General features: G+C 35.4%; 1 protein-coding gene across 2 annotated transcripts; it reads left to right on the top strand.

Moving 5' to 3' along the window:
• Positions 1 to 3109: 3109 nt before the first annotated feature.
• Positions 3110 to 18713, top strand: LOC111050436 (DPH4 homolog). Of its 2 annotated transcripts, XR_005570866.1 has the most exons (3): positions 3110 to 3923; positions 5206 to 5376; positions 17827 to 18670. XR_005570866.1 is itself a non-coding variant. In XM_039424361.1 (2 exons), the coding sequence occupies exons 1-2, from the start codon at positions 3416 to 3418 to the stop codon at positions 18262 to 18264; spliced, it is 591 nt and encodes a 196-aa protein (XP_039280295.1). In that variant the 5' UTR covers positions 3122 to 3415; the 3' UTR covers positions 18265 to 18713. The 2 variants fall into 2 exon arrangements, 1 of the variants encoding a protein (XP_039280295.1); XM_039424361.1 differs by lacking the exon at positions 5206 to 5376 and having other exon boundaries at positions 3122 to 3568; positions 17827 to 18713.
• Positions 18714 to 18956: the final 243 nt, after the last annotated feature.

Below are 18956 nucleotides of genomic sequence, written 5' to 3' on the forward strand. Positions count from 1 at the left end.
GGTACCCCGGACACCCTTCCCCTGGGGGTATTCCAAACCACCTGTAGTCGGGACAGCCAGAGTTCCGGCACCTCAAAATTTACAAATTAAGCACTGAAGGAGAGGCTCGCTATAGAACTGCTCCTTTCTACTGCGCAAGCGTAGTATCTGTTTGAGTAACACATTCGTTGGAGCAGTTTGTTACCTGCTACTTGGAAAAATAAGTGTTACTTTGTTTTCATGAACCAGTGAACGGATGAGCATGTAGGCCTACAGTCGGCAGCCATTGTGAATGAGTGAACACGTAAAGCCATTATGTCTGTGAAATCATCTAATTTTAATTGTACTTTATGTAGAAGACAATTATTATTGTCCACTGATTGTAATTTGCAGTGGCATCTACGAAATTTCCATAGAAGTAATAGTCCTGCGAAAGAAGAAGCAATATGTCCATTCAAAGACTGCAGAAAAACTCTTTTTACATGATTTGGAATTACACCAATGCACACCTACATAATTCTACATTCATAGCCTGCTGTAAGTAGGCCTATATTATTAAATTGAGATATTTTCTTAAACAATAAATCATAAATATTTCCTTTAACAATAAATCATATAATCCAAAAAACAATAGTATATCCTATCAAAATAAACATAAGACTGTGTTTAATAGTTTCAATTAAACACAGCCCTCCTTTGGACTGTGTACAAACAAAACTCGGGATTGGAATAATAAGGACTATATGAGCCTGTTTTTTCATTCCCAGTCATTTCATGACAGTTTATATTTGTCCTTGTTGAATAAATAAAAATAAATAAATGATACGCTTCTCTGCAATCTGGCCCAAAGTTATTCCCTTGCTTGTGAAAAGTTGACAATAATAAAACTACTGCAGTCATAAATGAAAAAATCTTTTCTTTATTCATATTCAACCTATTTCATTATTTTCGCTCTCAAAAAGTTAACAATGAACTGCTTAATGAAGGAAAAATAACGCTTCCATGGAATAAGACATACAATATAGAAATAAAATAGAAATTGAAACTGTGCAATGCATTTTTCCATAAGAGCCAATGTGTTACAAAATGACGAATCCCACAGCAATGCGGGTTGCCTATCTTTACCAGCTGCCTCACTTTCTTTGTGTTGCTAGTCCATTCCAGTTAGTATAGAGTTCAGTGCAGTCCATTGATATAGAGAATATCACTATATATATCAATGGTGCAGTCAATAAGTCAAACTAGAGGTTTATTTGAGGTTAGGATTCGCGTGCGCATGCGCGAAAACGTAGTTTAGGAGCAGCTTCTCTTTGTCCCAGATACAGAGTAACGGCCAGCATTGGTCACAGTTATCACATAGTTATTCAAAAGTATTCTTTGAGTATCTATAGTGAGGTCCACGTTATAATGGCAGAGTGTGATTTGCAATGGTGTTGCTATCCTTGTGTATCATTCAACAAAGCAGATGGCGCTATCTCTTTCAGGCATTGCAAGGTTGCCACATCGTTTATCAACAATGTAGAAAATCAACTAATTTACAAAATAGGGTCAAGGGTTGAGTTTTATTTAGGTTACATTTAGTAATGTTTCATAAGGATAGGTTAGGTTTTTGCTTTGGAATTGCAATATGCTAGAAGGGGGTATGGTCCAGGTAGATTTTTTTTTTGTTTTAAGGGTGAAAGGATAGATTAGGGGGTTAGGAGTTTGTTTTGAAATCCAAAGTATTGAATGTGAAAGGGTTAGGGGTTGGTTTTTGATGTGATAACGTCTTATAAATTGGTTTGCCGGGATACATTTCAAGAAACTGCGTTACGTTCCCACGTTATGCGCTCACAATGAGAGCGAGTGAGAGCGTTTGTTTCGGTTCACGGTCGTCTGGAAAGAGCACGAATAGGAGCAGTGGCGAGCAACCAGCAGCGACCCGAAGCATTCACCTGGAGAGAGAGTGAAACGGAGCAGTCAACCTGCACAGGCGCCGCAAGCAATCTCCTGCAACTGCGCCACTAATTCAAAATGTCAAGTCAATATGGTTGTCTCTCTCGCTCTTAGGTGGGCGCGGGCTAACCATGCCCGAGTGGAAGGGACGCGTGCCTCTCACTCACTCTCATTGTGAGTTATTATTTCATCCTTCTTCCTACTATACGAATGAATATTCACATTAAAATTATTTTACCACTCAAAGTCGTTGTCACATAAAACTTTCGCCCGTATATCGACTTTACAGGCAACCATGCAATTTTTTTTTCAAGTTATATTCGATAATGTTTAATGAGGCTAGGTTTGGTTTTTGCTTTTAAACTGCAATATGCTAGAAAGGGCTAGGGTACAGGTAGAATTATGGTTTTTGATATTTCAAAGGTGAAAAGATAGGTTAGGGGGTTGGGATTTTGCTTTGAAATTGCAATATGCTGGAAGGGATTACGGGTTTTTACGAAGATTTATGTTTATTGATGTTTTAAATATAAAAGGGGAGGTTAGAAGGTTAGGTTTTGGCTTTTAAATGACAATATGCTGACTTAGTTGTAGTGTTTTTTAACATTAGTTAAATAACAATCGTTATATTTTATTAATTATATTATTGAAAAGTACTCTTTCTTTTATTAAATGAAATGATGATAATATCGAATTTAATGATAAATAATCATTAGATAATAATATCCTCATCAAAATGGAATGACGGCTCCAGTTATGGTGCTCGGTAACCATCATCACAAAGAACGTTACATTCAAAGATCTGACTGAATGGAACGGGAAAAAACCGTTACTAACACATGCGCGATACGGTGCTGTCTGAGACCGAGAGTGGTTTGTAGTTTAGGTGCGACAGATTGCGCACTTGAACAGTGTTTAAGTTCATTCCATTACAGTGTAGTGTTCATTCCAATACTCCAACCGCCAAGCCGATTTTCTGTCAGAACAGAATTTGCTCAAGCCAGATTCTTTGGCTTGCGCAAGCCTCAAGCCAACGTTCACACGCACAAATTCAACTGTGCAAACTGGCTTGCGCAAGCCAGTTTGAGTAAATGGCTTGAGCGTCTAAACCCGGCTTTACATTCAAAGATCTGACTAAATGGAACGGGAAAAAACCGTTACTAACGCATGCGCGATACGGTGCTGTCTGAGACAGAGAGTGGTTTGTCTACAGTGAGCCTCTCCTCTCTACAGTCTACAGAGTCAAGTGTTCGACTTCGGCTTGATGTATTTACTATTTAGTTCTATATTTATGTGTATGTGATCCATGATTTAGATTATGCTGTGACATTTATTCAACTTTTAATTAACCAATAGCTTTTCCATTGGATATGGTAATTAGTCTTTGAAATAATTAGGTTGTTGTTGGTCTCAAGTAGCCTACCTAAATTTTTTTAGGTTATATTATTTTTATTTTTTAATCACAAAGTATATTTTGAAACAAACGTGTACAGTAGGCCTAATCATGGACAAAGACCACGTTGTTTTTCATAATAGCCCATTAAAAATGCGAGAACTTGTTGATAAAAAGGTTCAAGTAACAATGAAAGACGGAAGAAAATTCGAAGGAACCGTTTATACCCAAGATCCTGTTTCTGAAATTTTAATTATTCATAATGTAAGAAATGAAGCGATTGATTTGAATTTTATTAACAAAGTTGATGTTGATAATATTGAAGTTATTGGTTTGAGTGACTGTATACTTCCTGATAACCTATTCGGGGGTTCATCCTCGGTGGTAGAACCGTTATATTTAGTAGAAACAAAACGGAAACGTTTAGTGGAATGGCTGACTAGGAATAATATTCCAATAGTAGAAGACAAGGGTATAATAAGACTGGGTGATATTTTAAGTATTGAACCACCATATGAAAAAGAAAATATATTTTCCCAAAGTGAAATAGTTTTGGGTAGAATATTAAATTTAATTTCAGACATGCCCTCTAATAGTAAATCCGTCGATGAATAACATAGTAAGTATCTACTTTTTCCACTGATATTGTAAAACATTCATTAAATGATTATTGACAAAAAATAATCAGAAAAGGCAACAAAAATTATTTGATAAAGATAGAACAGTTTTGAGGGTTCAATTAGCTAACCTAATAAGATGCTAATGAGGCTAGATGCCATTTTTACATTCTTAATACATCCTTCTTTAATCATTAAACTGGATTGCCACATATCCTTGTCCGGTTCAGAGGAAATATTCTTCCCAGGCCAGTTGGAAATTAGCTTGGCTAGATTGAGTGGGGTTAGTTTCTTTACAACTCATGGCAATAATATTCCCACTAAACTGGATCCTTATGGCCGTGGACACACGAACGGTTTTTTGCCGGGCGAAGTGCAAAATACACAGGAAGGCATGAACGAGGACCGGCGAGAAAATCAGCCGGCTATTCTCTACTTCGCCGGTTATCCGGCTGTTTTGCCGTCCGGCAGGTAGGAGGGCATTGTACGTATGGAGATGAATACACGGTTCGGCAGCCGGCCGGTCCTGCCTCTACATCAACCACTTATAAATCACACAAATTAATTATAATATAATTACCACTTAAATTGCATTAGCCTCTCTCATTTATTTATTGTAAGATCTCAAAAATTTGGTGTTACAATTATTATATGTTTATGTATGTTATGTTCATTATACAGGGTGTCTACAAACTCCCTACCAATATTCTTGAGCATTGTTCCTGAGTAAGAAACATATGTAAATATCATATTTAAATTGTCCAGAAGTCTTCAGTTTGTTTTATGAAATTGAAAAATTTTCATAACTTTTTGGTAGCTTATATTCAATTTGCTTTCCATTCATGACCAATCTTTACACTGGATAGATTTCATCAAAAGAAATTAAAAACACAAACGTTTATAGATTTTACACAAACTATCGAGATGGCATGTCAAAGAGACAAATAAAACTACTGATCTCCTCTTCACTGAAGGAATAGAGTGGAAGTTTGAGGAGTTTATTTCGAAGCACATTTTAAATTGTTTATCTTCCAATTCACGGAGACACAATGGGAGCCTGTTGAATATGTTCAGGGTGCAAATTGGAAAACTGTTGTGTGATCTGGCCAATCGCAATTGTGGCAGGTCTACATCATCACGTCTTCTAGTAAAATAATCATGAGCCTGGCCTCTCACTTGAAATTTATGTAGCTGTTCTTTTAGAAGCAATAACGAGGTAAGCAGGTACTGACTGAAGACTGTGAGGATCCGTAGTTCTTTTAACAGTGGCCGGCAATGTTTCAGGTATGACGAGAATGTAATGATGCGGATCACCCTTTTTTGAAGAAGCAGAATCCTCTCACAACCCACATGTCCCCACAGCACAATCCCATACTTAATATGACTGTGGAACAAAGCATGGTATGCAGTCACCAGGTAGCCTCTTGGCACAATGCTCCACAACTTGCACATTAGGTAAGTCACCTTGGAGAGCCGGTTACAGACCATGTTGATGTGCTGGTCCCATGACAGTGAGGCATCTTATCATAAAACCAAGCAGCTTAACCTCTGGCTCGCCAAAGGAAGGTTTGTCTAGATGTTGATGCATAAATGATTGTGTAAAGTTTCAATTTCGTATGTTCAACCTTATTTAGAAAAAAGTAAAAAAAGCAAAATGACCGCTGTATGAGTAACTGAAGACTTCCAGACCATTTAGATATGTTTCTTACCCAGGAACAATGCCCAAGAATATTGGTAGGGAGTTCGTTAACACTATATGATCTGTAACATTCAACATATCATTGCATTTCATTGTAAAATGTACTTGTTTTGTGAAATTTGACTTTTCAAGTTTCTAAATAGCCGCCATTTTGAAAATTTATAAAAAAAATCTGCCAAAGTTTCATCATTTCCTCTTTGTCCTGTGGTGGAGCAAACATAGCACAGCCAATTTCTGAGCTCTTGACAGTACCATTGCATTAATGTGACTGAGAACCTCTAAATACATTAAACATTTTGTTATTATTGCTGCCTTGTCCAGCGACCGTCAAACGGCAGTTGCAGTGTGTTCTGGTATGCAACCGGTGCCGGATGCAGTGAAATAGCCGGTCTGGCAGTTTTGCCGTGTCATGTGTCCTTGACCTTTATCCACACTTGTCGGATCAATGACGTCATACACAAACCACGAGTCACACATGAATCAATATGGCAATATACAGACTCAGGATGAGTTACTTACTTGCTTCATCTTCTTCGCAGTTCAATTACCAGAGAATGTACTCCCTTCAGTGGGGATTCGCGTCAGTCCTGGTCAGTTTGTCGGTCCATCAAGTGCTGGCAAGTATGATCTTTTGGACAAACTTTGTAGGTGTTTAATAATATGGTCAGGCAATCAGCATAGCTCTGAGTGCCTTCTTCTCGATTATGAGAACTCCGTTCAAGTGATGCAGAACCCCAGGCCACAATTCCGTATCTAAAGGTGCTGTCGCTCTGCTCCGCAACCGAACGTCACTCCAGCGATTGATGATCGACCGGCGAGCAACAGTGGTTCGACCAGGGAACGCGAGAAGATCTAACATCTTCCGTAACGTTCATGATGGGTGCGTGGGCGGAGCGACTGTGGTTCGATGACTGTGGTTCGATGATCACCTTAAACTAAATACCAACAAAACAAAAATTCTTCAATTTACAGCATCCCGTCAAACTTTAAACAACAATATACCTAACGTAGACCTATCAGGATACGATCAGTCAAAAGTGACGAGGTTTCTCGGGGTCGAGCTGCAGGATGACTTGAGGTGGGGTGATCAGGTGCAGCGTCTCTTGCATAGGATATCTGCTATTCTGTTCTCGCTGAGGTGTGTAAGGGGAGCAGTAGGGTATAATTCCCTGCTTGCGATCTATCATGGCTATCTCATGTCTGTCATTCGTTACAGTTTGATATTCTGGGGTGGCTATGACACACACCTTGGGGTAATTTTCAGGAGGCAGAAAAGAGCTCTGAGAATAATCTTCAACCTCAGTTCCCGAACATCCTGTAGGCCTTATTTTGTGAGAGAGAGTATATTAACTTGCCGTGCTACCAATTTCTCCTTAATCGGTTGGAATAGCATTTAACACCTATTAACCTTTAACCTTTATTAAGCTTTATAATTTAAAGGAAAATATCTCAACAGAAAGTTTAATATGTAAAGAATAGTTTTTGAAATTGCACATAAATTTAATAGATAGAAAAATTCAATTTTTTTTTTTTTTTTATTGCAAAAAAAATTAGTATGTTGAATAAAAAAAAATTATTATTATTATTTATATATATATTTTTTTTAAATGAATTGATGAATTGTTACATTTAATTTTCACATAAAATTTCAATAAATTAAAAAATGTTCATTTCTTTCACTATTGACACGGTTGATTTTATTGATGCACATTTTGGAAAACAGTCCGTTAAGGCACTCAGTATGATTTTCAGTTAAGTGTGACTCCAATGTGATGACGTTAGTGTTGGGCTGATCTGGATGCACGTAGTGTTGGGCTGATACTTGTAGTCGACTGATGCATATCAAACTCGATACAGGTGACATCTCAGTTAGCATTGCCTCATGCTTGTAGTAGACGGCTGCATACCAAACTCGATACAGAGTCACGTAAATTTTGTATCATATAATTATACAATGTACATTTCAGGCTTGAAATGACAATGTAATTCGTTTTTTGGAAAAGAGATAGACGCTGCATACAGGATTAATTTAGGTGAGGATTATTTTAGGTAAGGTTTGGTTTTTTGATACTTTCAGTGTTCAAGGTTTAGAGTTCTGCATACAGGAATAATTTAGGAGAGGATTTTTGAATCAATTCTTTCATGATACTGTGACTGTTATTCTGAATTCAAAGTTGTGAATGTGAACATGGATGGCAATTACCTCCAGGTAATGTAGTAGTGTTGAAGTTTGAGATACAAAGTCAGCAATAAGCGTTGGCATTGTTATTGGCGTATGCTTTGGTGTCGGCATTGATTTTGGCATTGGCATCAGCATTGGCGCAGGCATAGGCATTGGTATCAGCATTGGCGCAGCTATTGGCATTGGCGCAGGCATTGACATCAGCACAGGCATCGGCGTAGATTTTGGCATTTTGGCGTAGTTATTAGTGTTGATATTGGCATAGTTATTAGTGTAGGCATCAGCATTGATTTTGGCGTAGTTATTGGTGTTGATATTGGTGTTGACATTGGCATAGTTATTGGCGTTGGCATCAGCATTGGCGCAGATTTTGGCATTGGCGCAGGCATTGGCGTAGTTATTGGCGTTGACATTGGCGTAGTTATTAGTGTAGGCATCAGCATAGATTTTGGCGTAGTTATGTCACACTAGTTCGAAAATCACCCAAATGTTCTTAACACTCTTCATGGCGTTCACTTGTTGCTGATTTCGAGATTCACATGATAACTATTTCAATGTTAATGTCTGTGCTGTACCTGTTATCTTAAAATGCTTATAAACTAAGAAGAAAATCTTGATTAGGCTATCAATACAATCTAATACACATGAAAATTATTTTTAAATATTTATGAAATTGAAATTTGTTAACATCCTATTATACAGTCAGCAATACATAAATTGTGAAATATGGAGATATCAATTATAAATTTCACTATAAAAAAAATTTCATTTCCATCTATTCACTGTTCAAATATCAAAATTTAATCCATTCTTCAAAATAGAAATAGAATTTCATAACACTCTGTATCATTATCAAAATAAAAAAAAAAAAACATCAGATCATCACAACAAAATTTATTTCAATATATATTTCAATAATTTCAGACAATTGGTCTTCTATTCACAATCATTTCATAATATATCTGCATTTCATTATCATTTAGTATAACATTTCATTTATAGCAAGTTCATTTCACATTTATGATTTATCATTCAGGGTATCAAAATTATTTAGTTTTAATTTTGTTCAAAAATTGTATAAAAAGCAAATTATTTAATATTATTAATCATCATTTGTCGGATACTATAGTTTATTTCGACTTTTCAATGTTCTGAACACAAGCTACATTTCATGACAAAACTCTACTATCAATCATTAAACAAGAAACCATTCAAAACATCAATAATATTTTGCTTCAAAGGCAATCAATATTCATAATTAATCTGCATCTATGGCAATCAACATTATTAATCATTATTTTTGCATCTATGGCAATCAACATAAGTAATCAACACAAAAAATATTATCTCATTACTGCCTCTCTAAGTCATAACCTCTGTTATTCCTTCTTTAGGCAATAATGGGTTTCCATCTCAAAAAACAATCACATACCAGCAAAATTCTAATCAACAAACCCCACTAAAAATTCTACATACACTCCAGCATCCATTTCAAACGATAATCAATCATATCAAAATTTATAGAACAAACAGTTTTAAAATTTGAAAAAAAATATCAATCACAAAAACTTATTTCAATTAATAATATAACACAACGTTTTTATTCAATAAAAACATTATTATTCAAGCTAACTTTCATTAATACATCACATATATATGGCTACAGAATTCATTAATACTTTCAAATTTTGAAGTTTATTTATTATAGCAAAATAATTTATAATTTAAAGACTGTATAATAAGTACAAACATTTCAAGATTATAATACAAAGATGATCAAGATGAATAATGGGTAAATAAGTTCCCTAAAAAATACAAAAAAGAGAAAAAGAAAACTGGGTAAATAAATTCCCTAAAACAACACACACAAAATTGATACACTTCACATAAATGATACATGATGAAAAAATATATCACAAGCACACAATTCTTTACACTACAATGGATAGATTTTAGAAAAGTTAAGTTTTATCAACAATTTAAAGATTAGGAAAATAAGCTACTATTTCAACTTCTAATATTATTTCAGAAGAATACAAATTTAAATGACTATGGACAAGATTGGTTAAGATATGCATCATAGGAGAAATTTACTGAATATTACACAAAGACAGGAAAGAATCGAAAATTGAAAAGATTAAGGGCCAAGAAAAATAGGCTACAGGAAAGAAAAAAGACACAATTATGGACTCTTACCATACACTGTGTAGCGATTATGCTATTCTGAATCCCGGCATAACACAGGATTCCTAATCATTGTGTGTTGGGGAATACCCTTTCATCATGTGATTCACAGTCATCATCTTGTAAATAAGCAACTTGAAACAACCTTTGAATACTAATACATCAATGGAAACTTTGCGTTTTGTTTTCTTCAAGAACATGATTTTATTCATGGGTTCATTTGTTTCAACAAAGCCGTTTTGCCTACAAAAGTTAGTCATGTTCACTTGAGAATGCATAGCATACACTTTTTCAATTCTCAGTTGAAAGTTGAACTCATCAACTTGACTCAAAGCAACATTCATTTTGTTTACATTGTTCCTAACCTCTACAGAAACCTGTCTCATGTAATCATTCACTTTGTTCATAGTTTTCCTAACCTTCAATGTAGCAATATTACTTTCATGATAGTTGACTTTCAGTGAAGACAACTCCCTACCTACTTCTTTACTCAATTCTACTATCTCATTAAGGTTGACTTTTTCAACAACAGTAACTAGGCCTACAGTGTCAGAAACTTGAATGAGTTGATCCTGTATCTTAACACTACTATTATCCTGCTTCAATTTGTTTTCATCTTCATGATTATCACTCAATGTTTCATGTGCATTTTTCAATAGAAGGTTTATACTAACCTGCTCTAGTCTAATGCTAATACATTCTTGCTTCATATCATCAAACCTAGCATTTTGATTTTTAAACATTTGGTCTAACTTAGCATTTTGCTTATCAAATTTAGCATTTTGCTCATCAAATCTAGCATTTAACTCATCAAACCTAGCATTTTGCTCATCAAACTTTTGTGTTAAGAATGCTATAAGATTCAGATCATTTTTAATGTTTGCCATTTTGTAATATGCACTGATTCATTAAAACTTGATCTCTCTTGAACCGACTTCCCACTCAGCAACATACCATTCATAACCTATCAAGATATCTATCCACTAATAATTTCTATAACCAGGGATTTCATGGTGTACCATTTGGGACATATTTATTTTGTAATTCTGTTCCACCACAGGGGTAACATTTGCCGTGCTACCAATTTCTCCTTAATCGGTTGGAATAGCATTTAACACCTATTAACCTAAGGATAGTTGTCGGCTCCAATGTAATAGATTCTTGATAAATTATGAATGGATCTATCACCTATGAATGAGGAATCCAGTTTTCAGAGCAAATGAACTTATAATCTTCAGATGAATTTATACAAATACACAAAGAACTATATCTTATAAGCCTAATTATTAGAGTTACTATGAACTAAAATACTTATCTAGTTTACAGTTGAAAAACAGTGGCTATTGGCTTGAATACACAAATAGCAATATATTAACAAAATAGAACACAATAAACTGTTTAAAACGCAATTTAAAACATTAATAAACGAAAATGATTCAGAGCCAAATTTTACAACAACACACGTAGCCAGCCATTTTTCTAGAGAAAAAAGAAGCCACCGGAAAAAACTACAAGTCAGAACAGAGCCTGGTTCGGTGTCGATTTTACAGACACGTCACCAAAAAATTATAACTTACAAGTTTAGAATTCACACCCTACATCTGTTCTCAATAAAACTTTATTTTGAAACTGTTATTTTAAACTTTCATATATATTCTCTATTTAAATAAACTATTTATCTATTAATTCTGCTAACCAAGCCTCGGTGACACCATGGAACAATGCAACAATCATTTACGTTAAAAAAAATTCTCCGTCGAAAAGTTTGTCCGTCTATTGATGACTCTGATATTTACTATAAAGTTCCATAGATCTCGAATTGAAGATTCGATTCCAATGTGAGAAAAAACACTCTCATCCGTTCTACTTGATCATTCCTACAATACGAGGAGTGGTGGCTCAATCCTCGGTTACCCGGCACATAGACTAACCCTTCTGGAGAAAGGCCCACACTATTGCGCAATAAAAATTATAAATAGACTCCCCCATAACTTTAAAGATTTTTCCAACTTTACAAAGATGACCGGAAGGATAAGGAAGGTTCTGTTAAAAAGAGCGCCATACACAGTGGATGAATGTGTGGATGTCTTGAGGGAAGAAAATTACATGTCATAGAATTATTACAAAATATAAATTTCCTTTAAATCAACTGAAATTAATCGATTTCTTCCAGGGGGTGTTCTTTGAGACAGTGTTTTTCTTTGACGTCTCCTCTTTGCACTAATTGTATTTTTCTGTGTTTTTTATTGATTGTGACGATTCAATGTTGTGAAGCTTGTCTTTTATATGCAACTACTTGAATAAATGAAATTTGATTTGATTTGATTTTGATTTGATTTGATGGTGGTACGAGGGAGGAGCGTGCTCGGTGCGGGTTGGAAGCGCGAATATGTGTACGCAGCTTAAGATGGGAGACAAGTAAGGCGTTTAGGCGTGACATGCAATAAAGGCTGTTTTTCACCTGATATGTTATATAGTTGCGGAATAATATACAATGCAGATGAACGCTTTCTACATAGTTGCTATATGAAGCAACTAAGGATACTTATTTACTTACTTACTTACTTCCGCTGTCTTCCTCACGGTCCAGGGATCGGGGAATCGTCAATGGATTTGGTCTCCTCTGTCAGAGTCATCAAGAAGGTGTACAGAGTATCTTGCACTATACTCTAAGGTGATGGTACGTATGCTCCTCAATAAATTCGGTCACTGCATAGTACGGTCTTGCAATGAGGTACTTTTTCAGCTGTCTGTGGAATGTTGTCCGTGAATCCCTCAAAGTCTTCAGGCTATCTGATAAATAGTTAAGAAATGTGAGAGCTACGTAGGTAGGTATGTTCTTGAATTTGCTGAGCCTGTGTTGCGGAAGGTCAATGTTCAGCTTGCTTCTTGTGTTATGTGTGTGTTGAGTATTACTGAGATTCGGGCTTGAGTCTATGGCAAGGGTTTTGGTTTCAATTCAAGTATGTAGATTGAGACCACTGTAAGCAGTTTTTTCGACAAATAATGGTCTACAGTGCTCCAGTGCATCTCTTCTTAGGATGGTTCGCAAGGCTTTTTTCTGACTTCATAGAACTCTGTCCATGTGCACCTGCGCTGATGCTCCCCAGGCAACAATGCCATATCGCAGCTGTGAGGCAAATAGGGCATGATACGCGATAAATGTGGTACTGACATCAGTGGTACATCTTATTCTACGAAGTACATATGTGGCTGAAGCTAATTTCTTACACAAAAGGTCAATATGATTAAATGAAAAAATACTAAGAAATTGTCAAAAAACCACAGATTTATTGATACTTAGAAATACCGGTCTCGGTTATTACACCATTGTCAATCTCTGATAAACTAAAACTAAATAAAAGAGCAGCAGAATTTACACTAGTAGGCGAGTACTGCTATTGGTCAAGGGCATGAACGCCTGCCATTGGCCCAGCTAGACAGTCTCCTCCCACTCAACAGTGTCACTAAATGGCATAGGCTATATTGAATATCTGTCCCTTTGGTGTGAAGTTTATATTTACTGTCTTGTCTTTATCGATTGATAGCTTCAGTTTCCTACATATATTTGTGGTCATTTCAAGTGTCGAGCTTATTATCGTTGCTTTCGGATTCTCTGAAGGGATTATTATGGTGGTATCGTCTGCAAATAGTACACATTTTTGGTCCTTCTTGAGATTATTTGGGAAATCATTTATGTAAATGAGAAAGAACAAGGGTCCCAGGATTGACCCTTGAGGAACACCTTTAGACATTTTGCAAAGAGATGCAAAGAGAATTTGGCACTAGTCAAGGCTGTGTGCTGCTGATAACTGATTTCAACATATTGATACCTTTCAGTGAAATAGTTTTGGATCCATTATATAACTTGACCCTGAATGTTTAGCTGTTTCAATTTTTTGATTAGGATTTCTTTGTCAAGTTATCGAATGCCTTTTGCAAGTCTAGGAGCAGGCCTGATGCTTTCCTCCCAGATCTCATTAATCACAATGCAGATTTATGCTATTGCTGTGTTTGTACTTCGCCCCTTCCTAAAAACATGTTGAAATGATGATATCAGTTCATTTTTTGTAGGTGTGCTTTTAACTGATTGTACACCACCCGCTCAGTCAGCTCTGAAGTCCCGCAGAGGCGGCTCGCCTGGTGAAGGCGGTGAAGGACTTTTCATCAGTATATTCTCAAAAATTAAGAAAAAATCCTAATAATCATTTTTCTTAATACTAATATTTTTACTAGTCCAAAAAATAAATCTTGTCACGTTTTCGATACTTGGAGCGTCCCAGGTAATTTTCAACAGAATAAACGAGCTGGGCCGGGTGGCTGAGCTCCGTATCCATTGATGGGAGCTCTGGTGAATGAGTATTTCGCCAGTCTGAAATTCCCTCTCTCAGATAGGAGAGGTAAGGAACAGTTGCTATGACAACAACTAACCAATGCATTGTCTTAAAATAACATCATCGAGTAGTGAGGTGCTCAGTAAATTCCTTCACCAAGGAGGTAACTTTTTCAAAGGAAAGGAAGTCCATCATATTATAGCCATCGTATTGCGTGCATAGCTTGCAACGGGTGGCCTCCAACTTGCAACTAGAAAATAAGACAGGAACGAACGGCAGAAGTCGTCTGCTATGTGCAGATGTGCAGTATTGTTTTGTAAGGATCGGAATGTTTTTTGAAAATACATTAAAATCGCTTAAATCTTCAAAAAATTAAGAACATCACTAATATGATAATAAATGTTAATGGAATATTTTCAATGCTAAATTGTATAATATTTTGACAGAACCTGAAATTATTTTTCTGTAATGAATTTTCAAAATTAAATTTTATAATAATGATACAAATAACTTGAACCATTGAATTCAAATTAATACCAGTACGGTAACTGATACAACTGTTGTACTCACTCATAATATTGATGTAAATAACTTGTACCAATAAATTTCAAATATCGGGGACCGAGCTTCGCTCTGGAGTACAAAAGCATAACAAATTTATCACGAAAGAAGAAATAATAACATTCATAGTTTCTCTGTTTTGAGTACCTACGTGAAATGTATGTATAATGTATATGTTTACCTGATGACTTTGTCAATACATCTATTTGTTCACGGCAATAAAAACAATTTAAATTTGAAGTTTATACAGAAATGTTCTATCTAAACACATTAAATTGAGATTAATTCCCAGAGGAATGCAAAAATCTCCCTCACAAAGGCCCGTTTGCACAAAAACCGGTTAAATTTTAATCCTGATTAATTTTACGTGAACCAAATCAGAGAAGATCATTTCAAAATGATGGATCTACTGGAATGAATCAGGCAGGATTGAAAATAACCCGGCTTCTTTGCAACTGGCACTAAGTACCTGATTGAATGATTAGAAAAGTTCAACTGCTGAGTCATAATTTTGACACAGTCCCACACACATGAACTCGCTTACTCACTTTTCCAGACGAAATAATTATTATCAGCTGTTTTTCCAAGGATGAATAATAATTATCCTTTTAATGTCCTTCAGCGAGTTTTCCCAGGGATGAGACCTAGTGCAATCGAATTTTTAGATTATAAACCTACTATGTTCTGAATTTCGTGAGAATCGTTAGAGCCGTTTTCGAGATCCGGTGAAATCTAAACATATAAACAGAAATTGCACTAGATACATAGCTGAAGATGGTAGAGCAGATATTTTAAAGAAATAAAAAGAAGAAATCATTCTAAGAAATACAAAATTCATTGGTTTACAATATTTAAAAAGAAATAAATTTGAAATGTATAGTTTAAAAAATATATAATTTAGGCTATGAAGAAAAGGAAAACAGATTATTATCGAACAAGTCATTATTTATCTTATATAAAAAGGAGTTTCTATTTATTTAAATTTGATTAATTTCTGATAATTATTTATTTAAGATTATGAGGATTTTCCTCTTAGTTGAAATACTCTACATTTTATTTATTATTTTTAAATTCCTATAAGAAAGAAAAACAACATGACATTATAATTTTATAACTACTAAAATGTTGAATAATTAATTGAGTACGATACCAATCCCCTTTATGATGACCATCTCGTCAGCTTTGGCTGGAAGGTGAGGTCTAGAGGAAGGTCCAGGTCCTGGCCAGTCAGAGTCTTTGGATGTTTGCGAGGAGCGCCACAAAAAGAGACTGCCTCAAAAAAGTGGGAAAATCTAATATGAAAATGCCGGCTGGTGGGGAGACTGGAAAGTTCCACCACTCTGAAGCTCTGCGATTTTTCTTTCAGTCAGCACAATTTGGCTTTCAAGTGATCCTGATTTTATTATTGAAAATTAAAAAGAAAAATAAATTTAAATTTTGATGTGCTTGAGGAGCTGTCAAAACCCATGGTTTATGACAGTCCTTCTGCGGTTGTTTGGTAAAGACTTCCCTCAAAGTCCTTCACCAAAATTTTGAAGAGCGAGCCACCACTGAGTCCCAGGCAAGTTTGATATTGGTCTGTAGTTGGTGGATTAAGCTTGTCTCCTTTCTTGAAAACTGGATACACTTTAGGAATCTTCATCTTACTAGGCAAAGTAGATTGGCTCAATGAGGTGTTGATGATGTGGGTCAATGGTTTTATGACTTCTTCTTTGCAGAATTTCAGCATCTTCACCGAGATTTCATCAAAGTCTGCCAAATTGTTGGACTTTGAATTTTTAAGAAATTCATCCATTCCGTGGTGTGTGACATTTTCGAAGTTTGAGAAAATTGGTATAGCCTACCATTGTCGGGCTCAGCTTCAGATGTGGTACTGGTTTGTGATTGATTTGTGTTTCAGGGATGTGATGTATTCTGCATCCAAACTCAGATAACACATTTTCAAGGTCCTTTACATTACGTTCATCTAGTCTGAATATGTCAAAGTTTGCATCTCCCAGTATTATTATTATTATTATATCATTTCACTTCTTTGTATGTTGCCCCAATAACTGCCCCAATTTTCCTAAAAATTACGCTGTATCAGTGCTAGGAGATCTGTTTGTTCCTATTAGAATCAATTTTCTTGATTGATATTTCAGTATTAACACAACAGTTTCAAACTCTTGTTTCTTTGACTTGCATTGTTCCGGTATTATGTCGTATTGCTACATATTTTCAATATGCTTACAAATTAAATAATTGGATATTTATCTCTATTGGGATCTTGTGGACACCAGGAGTGTGATCGACTCTCCGCCATTCCCCCACTCCAGGGGGACGTCTGAGTGGGTCGCAGGGCATTACCGTACTTGTTTTCACGCTTATCAGATTAATTTTTATTTTTACTGCCTTATGGTGAAAACATAGTGGAGCAACAAAGGTAGCTTTAAACTTGAGAGTATGGAATGTAATGCATCTAATTAGATGATTGCGCACTCTGGTAATCAATAGTATGTTTCGACCCATTTCAACATGATATTACATCATTTCAACATAGCCTGTTCACTGTGCAGTTTGGTCTCGATTGATAGAAATTGATAAATATGAATATTTATTATTAAATATGGTTCTAATATTTTTTACAGTCATTTTAATAAGAAATTGATATTGAGTTGCAATTCGATGAAATGGACCAATATTTTTCATGAAATTGACACATTTAAAGGCTCCAATATCGGTTTATATCAGATTTAAGCGCGCTACTTCTATTGTTAATATTGTTTTAATTTTTTTTGAATTAAATTTAACTCAATAACAACATACAGTCGTCACTAAAATTAATTTTCTCCAATGTATTGTCTAGCGCTTATACTTGTATCTCCATTTTTCTTGTTTGTTTATTGAGTGCCACCAACTGAATAAAACTATCAGTTAATAAGACGTATAATTATGTATTTTTCCAGGATTATGAAAATTCGGAAACACTTTATGAAATCTTGGAATGCACTACTGACGCCAGTACAGAGACAATCAAAGAGAACTATCAGCGATTGGCTATGCTGTACCACCCAGACAAATGCTCAGACGGGAACAATACTGAGCGGTTCGTAGCGATTGACAAAGCATGGAAAGTCCTGAGGGATCCACAATCCAGGAAAACGTATGATGCCCAACTAATGTCTGTCACGTCGGTTCAACAACCGCTCTTATTTGGAACAGTCACTAAAGAAGATATGGACGAGCGAGGTGATGATCTTCTATATGCGTGTAAGTGTGGTGGTGAATACATAATGTCTAAAAGTGAACTGTTGATAACCAATGATTCAGACTGCGACTTGAGGCTTTTTGTTGAATGTACTGACTGTTCACTAAGCATTTGTGTAGTCCATGGTATAGGGTGATTATCTGAACAATTCAATGTGCATATACTTCTCCAATACTGTATAAGGACAAATTAACTAGAATTATCAAGATAAATAAACTAGATTACTAGACAAATAAACTAGAATTATCAGGTATTAGTTATATTTTGAAAACTGTAAATTATTATTAGACATGGCTGTGAAGCATATTTTTATTGTATGATTGCTCCATGTTTTTCTACTCCGATATCTTAAAATAAAAAATCTTTTAACTTACAACCAACATAGGCTAGAACTGGCCTTCAATTTTACTGATAATGAACTTTATCAATTTTCGTACGTCATCCACCATCAGTTAGAGGAAATTTATTCGATATAATATCTTATATGTTGAATCTTTATTGCTTTTAATAAAGAGTAAAGAAATTGTTATGTTCCCAATTAATTTTGTCATTCAATTGATATTATACACATTTTCATCATCACAGTTTATTGCAGTACCTGACAATCACTTCACCCTACAAGGCATGTTAATTGTGTTGACTGTAAAACAGCAGAAGCTGTCCCCAAACAAGGCATGCATCTCAAGATTTGCTATGTAATGCAAATGTCCATGCGATATCTACAGAGTGAGTCTTATGTATGGGAACCCTTCAATAAGTTTGAGACTTGTAGATATAATACTGTAACTTTCAGGATAATTTATTGGTCAAATACTCTACCTTTTGACG

The sequence above is a fragment of the Nilaparvata lugens genome, chromosome 3, assembly GCF_014356525.2.
Source record: "Nilaparvata lugens isolate BPH chromosome 3, ASM1435652v1, whole genome shotgun sequence".
Lineage (NCBI taxonomy): Eukaryota > Metazoa > Arthropoda > Insecta > Hemiptera > Delphacidae > Nilaparvata > Nilaparvata lugens.

What these genes read in the sequence shown, in the direction of transcription:
- LOC111050436 (XM_039424361.1), top strand. Translation starts at nt 3,416, where the DNA reads ATGGACAAAGACCACGTTGTTTTTCATAATAGCCCATTAAAAATGCGA. An exon ending in AAATTTTAATTATTCATAAT is followed by an intron (nt 3,569 to 17,826) that starts GTAAGAAATGAA and finishes GTATTTTTCCAG; the next exon opens with GATTATGAAAATTCGGAAAC.